The sequence below is a fragment of the Pyxicephalus adspersus genome, chromosome Z (assembly GCF_032062135.1).
Source record: "Pyxicephalus adspersus chromosome Z, UCB_Pads_2.0, whole genome shotgun sequence".
Taxonomy (NCBI): Eukaryota; Metazoa; Chordata; class Amphibia; order Anura; family Pyxicephalidae; genus Pyxicephalus; species Pyxicephalus adspersus.
Genome location: NC_092871.1, coordinates 33,645,817 through 33,658,207, shown reverse-complemented (window position 1 = coordinate 33,658,207; position 12,391 = coordinate 33,645,817). Strand labels below are relative to the sequence as shown.

The following is a 12,391-nucleotide window of genomic DNA, read 5'->3' as shown; positions in this document are numbered from 1 at the left end:
GTATCCCCATTTACAGTATTTTTTTTTTTTAGTATTTTAATTAAGAATTATGACCTTAAACAAGCCTGTGGCCCCCTCAGGTCCTTGTAATTGCTTTTTTATGAAATCCATTCCTGTTTGTTGGACAGGAACCATGTAAAGTACTCAGTACTCGGCTCTTCCTTCCACAATGCAATGCCACATGTGGAGTTAAGAGGATGGGGTTCTATGCTCTAAATCTACATGGTACAGGTTAGTTTTATTTACATCTGCTGGACAAAGTCTTGCCTAACCTGCATATTGAGCACCTCTAGCTACCTGTACACTGGCTCTTTTTTTGCCCTTTTTGCCTCATGCACTTTATCAGGACTGGTTTTAGCAGGGTAGAAACTGGGCTATTGCCCAGGACTGCCATGTTTTCCAAATGTGCCAATCGCTAGAATGACATTTTTCTGCACAGCCATTGAAACTGTGTGTTTTAGAGCAGTCTGAATTTTGTGATGCCAGGTTGCTCTACATGTGGACATTTGTTTACTCTTTATGACTTTTTTATAACTTTATAAGTTTAAAGTGTGGCATTCTTATCTGCCAGGAAATTTCTGAACCATGCTTATTTCCTAGGTTTTAGTTTCAAGGAAAAACAAATTTCCCAGTCCTAGTAAAATTTTCCTTATATACACTTTTTAAAACGGAGAAGAAGTAACGTCGGTAATCATGAACTTTATTGTTTCAATTATTTGGTTTATTAAAATGGAAGCCATGATAACTTGGAACAACATGAACTTGCAATTTTTACTGATCTATTTCATTGACTGGGGACACCCAAATGGTAATGATGGGAAAAGCTTCGGTTATCTCACAGTCTGAAAATCAGCTTAAATATATTGCTATTTATTGGTTCTTGTTCAAGAGATTTCCCTTCACTAGTGTCACTGATACAATTAGAAATCTCCAAGAGAACAAAGAATACAATTAATAATTGACATGTGTTTCTATAATTCCGAAATGTTTAGTTAGGGTTTTAATTTTTTTCTCTCAAAACTCTTTATAAATATACAAAACAATTTTTTTTTTTTTTGTTTTTTTTTTTTTTGTTTTTTTGTTTTTTTTACATGACAATTATTTTTAGGTCTATTGAGTTTAGAGAAATTAACTTCATGAAGGTAAAAATGCTAACCTTTTGAGTTTAAACTAATTTATAGTTTCAGCTAATACTTCTGCGGTGTCAGATATTATGATTAATACTTTGCATTAGGTAGTATTCTAGTTTTTTAATATTTTTTCTAATTATTTTTAATCCAGTTTTTTGGCGTGATTTAAAGCTCCCTGGCTGTATTGTTAGAAAATGTTTTGTGTATATATACTTTTTTTTTTATGCCTTTGATATGCCTTGTGGCACCATGTGACGAGGAGCGTTCTCTCGCCTTTCCTTTTGGCAGTCCGGTTTCAGACTTTATCTGTGATTTTATTGATTTTGTTGATGTCCATTTCAAAAAACAGTCAAGAAAAACATGGTATAAAGCATTGTTTACCCTGGCTTGTAAATTCTTTAGTAATTTCTGCCTGGAATAATGCATTCTGTTTTTATTATTTAGATGTCATTCAGGGGACAGAGATTGACACAACCATGTCCCTGATTGCACAAGAGGAGGATCCATCAATGGAAAGTACACAGAGTTGTGATACCAGTTTTATTGAAAAACAAATATTGCAACTTCCGGCTGAAGCTTCTGAAAGTGATGTGGATTTTCAAGTGGGTTGTTTAACTATAAAACATCAGGTACACCAAAATGAGGAATGCACAGAAAGGGAAAGCCAAGAAATGCTAGAATTTAGCAGGTCTGCCCCTGAGCATGAGCTGAATGATGATGCAGATGAAATGAAACTGTCTGAGATGGAGGAGAATGCAGTAGAGATGGTTCATTTAGAAGTTAGTGAAGATGTAGAATGTGATATATTTGAAGATTCTTCAAAAATCCAAGAGAACTCTATAGTGTTTGAAACCAATAAACATACATTCAACAATAAAGATCAAGAGCATAAGGAGTATGAGAATGTGTTAACCAATTTATCAGAGTTACAGAAAGACTTTCCAGAAGTAACTGTAAGTACTTCTGATAAAATTGTGATATCAAGTCCACAAAAATGTATACTGGAAACAGAATCAGATACTTCCATCCTAAAGGCTGATGAACATGTTGGTAATGTTGCTTCTGAATGTATTGTAATATGTGAAGGCACTCTGAATGAAAATGTCTTTGCTGCAGAAACCTTACAAGAATCATATTCCACAACTGATCTGCCCAGAAAAATTGATACACAAGTGGCAAATGAAAAAGTAGAGCCTTTTGATTTAAGGGTAGTGGAAAGTCTTACAGACCTATCTGTTGATGGTAATAATGGTAGTAATACATGTGAAACCAGCTCCAAAAACATGGCCAGTAGAACAAATAACAGTGACGCTATTCATTGTAAAAAGGAGTCTCCTACAGAGGTAAGAAAAACAATCAAACCAACAGATGCAAATGCTGACAGCAAGCAAAGAACATCCAACAAACCAGTTAGGTTTACTGTGGCCCCAGCATGGCAAAGATCACTCTCAGTTGGGTCTGGTGTCAAGGATGCCACATACTCCAAGAATAAGGTGTTTAGTGCTATGAAATCTGAATCATTTGATGGATCGGATGATCTTGTGTTGGACAAAAATCAGGAGGACTGTAGGAAAAGTGAAAACCATGATATGGTTAAAGCAAACAAAGAAGATTCATGTGTTGCTTTTGGTGTCCGATTACGAAGGACCTCATCTTCTAGAAAATACAGTGAGGAATATCCTGAAGAGCAATCCAAACTACATCCATCACCTGTTGAAACTGGGTCAGTTGTTCAAACTCAAAATTTTCAACCACCTACAAAATCATCACCACCTTACTCAGATTTACCAAAAGTTGCTAAACAATCAAAAACTAGTGAAGACAAACTTTGGAAGAAGCAAAAGGCGGAGGATCTTTCCTTACAAGAAAACTCAGGTATTAATAAAGTGGTTTTGGTTATAGGCAAATTTAGGTGTATTTGTAAAAGAGCCAGGTTGATAGTATTGCTGTGAAAGAGGCCAATCGAATATATGTCAATTCACATTGTTGTTCCGAAGTCATAAATATTCTGGAACATACAGCATCTACTGCTTAGTATGGTGGCATTTTTGATAAAACCATGTACTTGTAATGGGGGTGTGTGTGTGTGTGTATATATGTATGTATGTATGTATGTATGTATGTATGTGTGTGTATGTATATATATATATATATATATATATATTTATTTCAATACTGTATGTTTTTTTTTAGTCTGGCTTCAGAAATCACTTGTGTTTGCAGCTGCATCATTTGGCCTGCTGTACTTAATGATGCCATTTGCAACCTTTTGTGTTTCTCATGTATTGCAGTTTAATGTAACTGGGGACAAAAGCCTTTAATCCAAACATAAAATTAGTTTGGGCTACTGCTGCCAATATGTGTTAACAATGTATGCAGTTTTTTCTGTAACATCACATACTGTTTTGGGGTTTGCCTTCAAAGCCACTTTCTCCCTGTAGTTCAGTATCTTAAAAAAAAAAAAAAAACATTTGGGACTGGTACATATTCCCCTTGGCATTGTCGAGCTTCCTACAACTTTCCTATCCTGCATTCCCTGTACATTCCCTATTGTGTACATCATGCACGCAGTGCTGCACAGTCTATATTCCTTACCACCTCTTTTGCAAGGGTGTTTTATGTTTGGTGCAAAATGTTTGTGTGTCAGTTGTGGGAGTGTAATTTGCAAACTACTTTGCAGGTTCAAGAACATTGCCAGACGTGCAGTGTGTACTATGAGTGGGCTCAGACCTATTAATATTACACAGTATTTATATAGCGCCATCATATTAAGCAGCACTGTACAAAGTCCATAGTCATGTCACTAGCTGTCCCTCAAAAGGGCTCACAATCTAATGTCCCTACCTCAGTTGTATGTCTTTATTACAGTCCAAGGTTAATTGGCTACCCCCAAAATTGACCAAACTGCATGTTTTTTGGAATGTGGGAAGGAAACGGGAGTACCAGGAGGAAACCCATGCAAACACAGAGAGAACCTACAAACTGCATGCAGATAGTGTCCTGGTCGAGATTCCAACCTGGGACCTAGCACTGCAAAGGCCGGAGCACTTACCTCTGAGCCACAGTGCTGCCCTAGCCATTGTGCCCACATGTCCCACCCCGCAAAGTTGTAGAGCCGGAGCCTCCACTGTTTAGAATCTACTATCATAATTGTTTTTTAAATATTTCAAATTTCATCCACAGAACCAGCATGGATTACAATGGCAAAGCTGAAGCAGAAAGGATTTCAAGTGCACCCACTTGCTAGGGAGCACAGTGCTACAGCTGAAGGTGATAAAAGCGAGGTAATTATTATTTTGTTCCTTAACTAGATTAATCAGTTGTGCATACAATATGCTTGCATAATTTGCTGTAATGAAGAAAACTACTAAGAGATGGAGCTGGCATCTTGGCCCTGCATACCTTTGGGGTTGGTCTGCTTGGTGTTTATGCATAATCTAGGCTAGTATGTTTAAAAAAAGGTAAATGGCAGGGCTTAGTTTTGATAGGGTGGGGGTTGAAGGGCATTACGTATTAAGGGCTGGCCTTAGAAGCAAAGGGGTTATGGTTTAGCATAAGGAGTGTAGAGTTGTTAAGGATTAAGTTAAGGATTTGTAAAATATGATTGGAAAAGGGTTTAAGCTGAACATGAGGCAAATACATGAATAAATGCAGCCATGTATTTGCTTATGCATAATTAAGAAGAAAGAGAAGTAGTACAAAAAGTCAGTTAGCTGGGATTCAATACCATTGTGCTGACCAGGGACATACTGATGGGAGAAACAGCTGAGGAGGGGGATGAACCCATTGATCCTAATCCCTTCTTCAATTCTTTTTTACCTGTGCAATCATTTGACAAATTAAAGTGGTTGTTAAAAGTTTATTAATCCCTTCAATGAAGGACAAAGCCAACAATGAGCCCCAGTTGGTTAAAGGGAGTCCAGAACCCTGGTGTAGTCGGTACTTATTGCACATCCCTATGTCTGCTCCTGGATCGCCTTACTTAATGGGTTGGTGCTATTTAGGTTACTTGTGGAAGTCATCCTTGTGCTACCCTGTAAAGTTGCCCTGAAGTACATAGTCTTACCTTCTAATATATATTAGGACCACATACCAACAATTTATCCATCAACTTGAGCTCTGTTATCCTTAAACGTCTTGGAGAAACTGCAACTGAAAAAGCAAATACATTGATCAGCTATAATTGACCTAATTTTGTATAGGTTTTCCTTTGTGCCACCAAAGCAGCTCTATGTGAACCACATACACAGGAAATACTTTTTTGTTTGTTCTTGGTTTAAAAAGCACTACCATCCCAGGCAATCTGCTTGCTAAGATCTCAAGAACACTAAAGTCATGACAGTCATTTGACTTTACAATTCAAAATGATGTGATGTGATATGGCTGTTTTCGCTTGGCAAATAAATTGCTTTTTATATACTTTTTACATGTTAATAGTGAACATGTTTAATCTACATTCAAAAATGTAATCACTAATTCTTCTCACTTTTTTTATCTATTTAGAGCAGTGGTGAGCCTTCCCAGAAAAAGAGTATGGCTGCTAGTCCACAGGAACTAGAAGTCAAGAGCATGGAGCCAATGTCTACTGAGAGTCCAGGTATGTTTCCTAATGCCTGGTGCTGTGCCAGAAAATACAATTCTATGGCGGTGCATTCCCTTATAAAAAACCTGCATAGTGCAAGAAAAAGTTCTGTGTACCTAGACCTTAAAACCCATAATAATCCATTTGCATTCTGTAATAATATACCTGGTTGCTTAGTGATGTACACACTTCAGAAAATCTGCAATGGTGCTCCGATATTTGCAATTTGCTTACATACTTTATACATACATGTTTCATACTGGGCCAATGACTGCAGCTTTATCAATCAATAAAATTATTTATACAGGGTTAGGAATGATAATGGTTACTTTTCATACGGTAAACCCCAATGTGTAGATTTTTGAAATTAGATGAACAGACTAAAACCTGTGATTAAGTCTGAGAGTAAGAATTAGCTGGCTATTTTATGGTTTTAGAAAGTATTTTTATACTATTGATAGTAGTGATTTGTCACTGGACTTGTTCTGTAGTATTAAAGTTTATCAAAGTGGCTTCTTCAGTTCAAAATATTGCCGACACATCCCTTCTGGTAATAGCTACTGGTCTTTAAATGCTGGACTCCTTATCCTCAGAGATGATTATTGTCAGAGATGAAATGTGACGGGTGATTATTTTAGAGTTGTCACCATAGCAAAGAGATTAGGGAAACTTTTTAGTGGGAACAAATGTTGCAGCTATCCAACATGAGTTTGTCAATTTCAGAAGATTTCTTCCTGCATCTCTAAAACGAAGTGAAATCTCTGCAGCAGGACACATGAAGCCTAAACCACCCAATGAGAAAGAAAAAAAATGCATTGACAATATTTTTAAACATATTTTTTTCATGCAGATGTTGGGGAAAGCCTACCAGAATCTGGGGAAAATGCACAATCTACACTGCCACAAAATCCGGATGAGCCACCATGGTTCTCTTTGGCAAAGAAGAAAGCGAAAGCATGGAGTAAGATGCCTCAGATCGTGCAGTAGCAGCACATGTGCTGTTGGAATAATATTGTATGTTTGTTGTTTTTGATTATGGTTTTATGTGTGAACATGTTTCAGCCAATGATCACAAATAAATAAATGTCTTTTTCCTAATTTCTGTGAAATACTTTGTAATAAGAAACACAGTTCTGTTTCTTATCACAACTGTAAAAACACAATTTTATGTTGTATATATCTGTGCTTTATGACTTCCAAAGAGCTCTAATCCTTTTGGAAAAGATCAGAAATGTAAATCTCATTCTGGTTACATTTAATAGGTTTATGTGCGAGAGGACTGTGCTGAAACCATACAAATTTTACCTAAAAGTCTGTAAAGAACTAGAACATATAATCCATTTTACTGGGACTATTTACAAGATAGAAACTTGGGCAAGGACAGACATTAGCCAAGTGATTTGATCGTATTGTTAATAAGGCTTTGCATGTGCTTATGAAAAATTGATACTAATGTTAATGGTGTGTGGTTTCATCACATAACGCTAAAGTGAAAAGGAATATTGGCTGTTCACATACCAAAGTGATTTATTCCCTTGCAAGAAATATTTTGCGTACTTAGAATAGTAAATGAGATGAAGCTCTGCTGACTTCAACCAACCAGTCGTGCAGGGAAAACTTTTTTTTTTTTTTTTTTTTTATTCTCCACATGATACTGTTTGCAAAGTGAATTATTACTGCATTAACTATCGTGTATATGTGGGAGGAAGAGAAGAAGAGGGAGGAGGGAAAGCCATGCTTTTGAAGGGCAACCAGAGTTAAATTTAAAAACACAAAATTTTATTGTTCCAAAATTATAATTTAAAAGATTAAGAGCTATGTCTCTATAAACGAATCCTAGGCTAACATATAACCACTAGTTTTGCAAAAAAATAGCAATATCGTTTAGTATCATATTAGGTTAGCGATGGTGGTAAGGTGTCCCACCCGACACGTAATCTTTTAAACTATGTTGTTGGAACAATAAAATTTTGTGTTTTTTAAATTTAACTCTGGTTGCCCTTCAAAAACCTGGCTTTCCCTCCCTCTTCTCTTCCTCCCACAGATACACGATATGTAATCACAGGCTGGGCAAATAGGAGTCCACTCCTCTTTGATTATTTATTGGGGCTTTTCTTTCAGGTGGAACAAACTACTGCATTAACTAAGCTAAATGAATCATCCCTTGCAATGTGATAATTCACTGGTAAGTGAACAGCCTAAATTTTTTAATTCAATCGGCCACAAAGTGTCCTTTACTTCACCCTAACTTCTATAGAGCTATTTATTCTGTGTTTCAATGGAAACATAGAGCATGGCTATGCCAAACCAGTTTTTTTTCATACTACTTTTAGATTTTAATGTTGATGATAGGCAAACTTTGTATGATGAATATGGGAATACTGAATGTTGTAGGAAAAAAAAAAGGGAATTAAGGTTTTGCCCCTATCAACTAATAAGATTCTAACTGTCCCTTCTGCCTTTGTTTAGAATGAACATTTCAATGAGAGACTATGTAGATTGCCATTTCAAACCTGGTTCATTTCAAAAAGTACAACTTGCCTGGTTGGTGTTCTGATTCTCCGCTTTTTTTACCTTCTGAATCACTGACCCTGAATGCAGTATTATGCAGAGTATGCAGCTCAGGTGTTCTGCTCATAGTCACACAGTTATCTGCATGTTTGTTTCAGGTGTATGACTTAAGCTATTAAAACCAAAAGACATCCGGGCAATTAGCATTCTTTATTTAAGTTCAACAATGAAAGCATACATCATTTCTCAGTGGAAGCCCTGTTTTAAAAATCCTTTGCAGGGTATGTTACTCTTTATTCTGCGGCATTCTGTTTGTCTTCATGGTCCATTATTTATACATTCACAAATCATAACAAATCATATTCTTAAAGCTTACATCTTTATAGGCTAGGAGACAAGCTCCACAAGCTCCTAGTAATCTTAAAGTTTAAAGTATTGTTTTTTTTTGTTTTGTTTTTGTAAGGCCAGAAATTTTACTCAAGAACATAAGGTTTACGTAAATGTTACAAACTTTTTTGGCACTACTTGGCTTATGCAGTAATGTCCTTTTCCCCTACATGATTGGTCAGGTTGCCTCTAATCCATGCATTTAAATTGACGGGTACCTGCTCATTCAAAGCAAAAAAGCCATACAATTCCACGGTAATTAGTATCAAAAATGTCAACCCGTGAATCTTCCTTTTATTGGTCAAACTGTAAGGTAATGAACTGAGAGTTGTAAAAACTCCCTCACCCACTATGAACCACATGTAAGAACCTCTTTAAATAATTACAATATAGTATTTTTGTAAACCCAGCTTTTTACCATCTTAAAGCACAGATCAAATTTTTAAACATCAGCCAGAGTGTTAATAGTATTCAAAGCATTATTCACATTTTGTTTGTAAAGTTGTAGAAAGCCATTTAACTGTTCAGTAATTAATTTGCACACTGAGCAGTTGGAGTCACGTGTGCACCTTTACCAGTGTGGATGTGAACTATGCACTTTTTAAAACCGTATAACCTTTTTGTTAAAAATTGCATTCACGTTTCTGAGAGAAGGACATTATTCTACGTCTGTGTATATAAATATATATAAAACTGGTTTATATTCTTTATTATGTGCTGTTTTCTAAAGTGTAGTTTTTCTGCATGGTCTGTATATACAGTATGTACCAAACTTGCACTGTATATTCTTTTATTTGTTTGTCTTGTATTTGACTTTGTAATGCTTTTTTTTTTTTTTTTTTTAAATACTTTTGGTATGAAAATTACTCCTCAAGTGTTTATTAAATGCTGAACTTTCTTATTCATGCTGTGTGTCTATCTTTTATTACTAATTTAAATGTATGTCTACATTTTTTTTTTCTTCATAAATTGATTTGCCTTTCATGTGGATTCAAACTTTGCAAAAGAGCCCATACAATGTGCCCGTTAGTAATAAAGTTTGGTACCTTATGGTATACTACAAGGGTAAATCTCTTCCTTGGGCCTTGTAAGAGAGGCACTTTTTTGACTAACAACATGTCTAAAAATATAGCATAAAAATATTGCAAAAAACCATTGCTAAATGAGTGATTTGTTATTAAAAATTACCTTTCAGTTTGTCTACAATCACTTTATTATTCTAAACCAGTGGTGCCCAACCTTTTTTCATCTGGGGGCTGCTGTTGACCTAAGACTCATGGGCCACAATGCAAACATTAAAGATGTTTAAAACTAGAATAGTTTTAATTTAAAATTAAATTTCATTTATTTTGCTGCTTATTTTATTAATTATTGAAAGATACAAAACTAAAGCTGTCACAGTGCTGGCAGGTCACATATTGTTCCCTGCTTACCATTCAAGAACAGCACACACAACAGAAAATACATCATACAATGTGTTCTGCCAGGTATAGGGAGCTGCTAACCTTCTGTGTACCCCAAAATCTCTGCAATGTATACGTCCGGAGAAATGCATGAGAGAATTCATGTGACAGATAGCCAAAAGGGACATGTTCTTCACTACTACATCTTCAGGTGCTGCTGCTGTTTGGATTATCTCACAGTACAAGGTGGGTAGGGAGCAGCCCTGGTAGCATGATCTCATAGAGGAACATAGGAGATGCGAGCGCCCCATACCCCGCAGGACAACAAGCAGGGAGGGAATCGGGAGAGGGCCGGATCTGGCAGGCCCACGGGCCGTAGGTTGGACACCTTTTGTTCTAAACCAGTGTTCCCCAGCCAGGATTTCTTCAAAGGTTGCTACATCCATTTAGGTCAGTTCCCAGTGGTCAGACACCAATGATCCTTTTGGCTATCTGTAAAGGTGACTCTTTCCTTTTGCCATCGGTGTAAAATACATTCTTCCCACTGGCCACTAAGCTAATATACCGTGAGCTGTGGCAATAGTAATTCTAGAAAGGGTTCTTTAAGATAAAGCTATTTTTAAGGGTTCCCCAACATTAGAAAGTTTGAGAACAGCTGTTCAAAGCTGTAAAAAAATAAAATCCAATATGGAAACCTGGACATGTTCAGTACACTGCTAGTGTAGAGAAATGAGACCAAAAATGTAATTTCTTAATTCTGCACTATTTAATTGGAAAACAGGGCAGGATTATCTGTCAGATAACCCTGCAATAGGAAACAAGACTCTGAGATTGTTGTGTATGGTGTTCTGTCCAGTCAGGTGTTTTGGGAGTCATATCTTTGCCAGATATGGTAAGTGGTGTTGTGCTGAAAAATATCAAGGGAGAGTCAGTCCATGCTTATGGAACAAAGACCTAATATTTATAAGAGTTAGGGACCTGTATTGATCTGAAAAGGTACTATAGTTTTGTTTTCCCTTCAGGATCACAGATCCTAACAGTGAATGCTGTCACTGGATGTAGTCCCTTAGAGAATAAAAATTGGCTGTAAAAGTTCAGTAGCTTCTTTTAGACAAGATACATTTACATACATTTGACATTGTTACAATGTCCCAGAGCCTCCTACAATATTGACAACAGACTTCAGCTGTATTTGTTTCCTTGTTTGAGTTCTGCCCCAAGAAACTCAGGCCCAGCAAAGTAAAGACTTGATGATCCCTATTTGGATGAGGAGTGCTGCCTGTTTCCTTAAGTCTTTTTCATGGACATTTGTCTTCCTATTCTTCACTCCAGTGCAGCCCAGTTTAGTGTAAATAAATGTAGACCGTGTCAAATGGACAAAGGATAATCTGATTGTTCTTGCCAGCAGTCTAAATAATAGTATCTCTGGGCTTCTTGACGTTTATCTTTTAATAATAAACAATTCTCTCTGAAGCTGCAACGCCATGTACATACTAGGTTCTGGAAAGCAAAATTGAGAATTACAGGGATTATTTATCTGTATCTAGTCACTATTTCAAAAAAAAAAAGTATACACCAAATTCTACAGCAAAATGTTCTATAGGCCTTTTGTTTTATATACAAACCTGAAAATCTGCACAAAAAGTAAGTTTGTAGATCAGAAGTCCGATGGCCCCTATCCACTCTGTAATAACAGCTATGTTCTCCGTGATCTATATAAACAAAAAAGTTTAGGTTCCATCTAGTGACTGCATATGTATGTGGACATTATTTCTAGTTTAAATTTTCTAAAAAAAAGGTGTACAAATTATAAAAAAGTCACTAAGCAGCAATAGACTAGGGAGACATGCTGCAATGGAATTTAGAATTTATTGTATACCTCTTTTCTTAGATTATGAGAAATCATATTGATTGTGGACTTATCCTACCGCTTATCCTTTCATAAACAATATACAGTGACTTCAGAAAGTAGTCCAACCCTCTTTACTTTTTTTAATTATGTTATGTTGCTATTTTCAATAATTTTCTCTTGTAATGAATAATCTAAAGTAATTTTAACTATATTTGTTTTTTTTAGGTTCTTGATTGAATAACAGGTTTGTACGGTTACTACCTTTGGCTCTGATAGGCCCTTTTTAGGCACTTCTTACTGTACCCCCATTGTGTCAATCATTCTCGTAAAGCAGAGGCTGCCTCGGGCATTAAATATGCAATATATATGCATATAAAAGATTTTTACCTGTTTTGGTTTGGAAATCTGTTTAAATAAAAAAAAAAGTCCTATAAATGCTTATTACTACATATATCTTATTAATCTAGAGTATATATTTCGATTAGTCTATGGAAGCAGTCTTTCCGCAAAACGCGTCACCCATGTA

General features: G+C 36.1%; 2 protein-coding genes across 5 annotated transcripts in view; one reads left to right on the top strand and one right to left on the bottom strand.

Moving 5' to 3' along the window:
• Positions 1–1,578: 1,578 nt before the first annotated feature.
• On the top strand, positions 1,579–8,437 carry LOC140342992 (uncharacterized). Its single transcript, XM_072429406.1, has 4 exons — positions 1,579–3,005; positions 4,314–4,414; positions 5,634–5,727; positions 6,563–8,437. The coding sequence occupies exons 1-4, from the start codon at positions 1,607–1,609 to the stop codon at positions 6,697–6,699; spliced, it is 1,731 nt and encodes a 576-aa protein (XP_072285507.1). The 5' UTR covers positions 1,579–1,606; the 3' UTR covers positions 6,700–8,437.
• LOC140342993 (DNA damage-regulated autophagy modulator protein 1-like) overlaps positions 8,419–12,391 on the bottom strand; it is a 12,702-nt gene continuing 8,729 nt past the window's right edge. For 3 of the 4 annotated variants that reach the window (XM_072429409.1, XM_072429407.1, XM_072429408.1), the window contains exons 7-8: positions 11,639–11,725; positions 8,419–11,513 (exon numbers count right to left, since the gene is read on the bottom strand). In XM_072429409.1, the coding sequence (XP_072285510.1) occupies positions 11,382–11,513; positions 11,639–11,725 (219 nt within the window). In that variant the 3' untranslated portion in view covers positions 8,419–11,381. The remainder of the gene's footprint in view (positions 11,514–11,638; positions 11,726–12,391) is intronic. The other variant, XM_072429410.1, reaches the window with a different exon arrangement.

Coding starts and splice junctions, on each gene's coding strand:
- LOC140342992 (XM_072429406.1), top strand. CDS start 1,607: ATGTCCCTGATTGCACAAGAGGAGGATCCATCAATGGAAAGTACACAG. Junction 3,006..4,313: donor TTCCTTACAAGAAAACTCAG/GTATTAATAAAG, acceptor TTTCATCCACAG/AACCAGCATGGATTACAATG. Junction 4,415..5,633: donor CTGAAGGTGATAAAAGCGAG/GTAATTATTATT, acceptor TTATCTATTTAG/AGCAGTGGTGAGCCTTCCCA.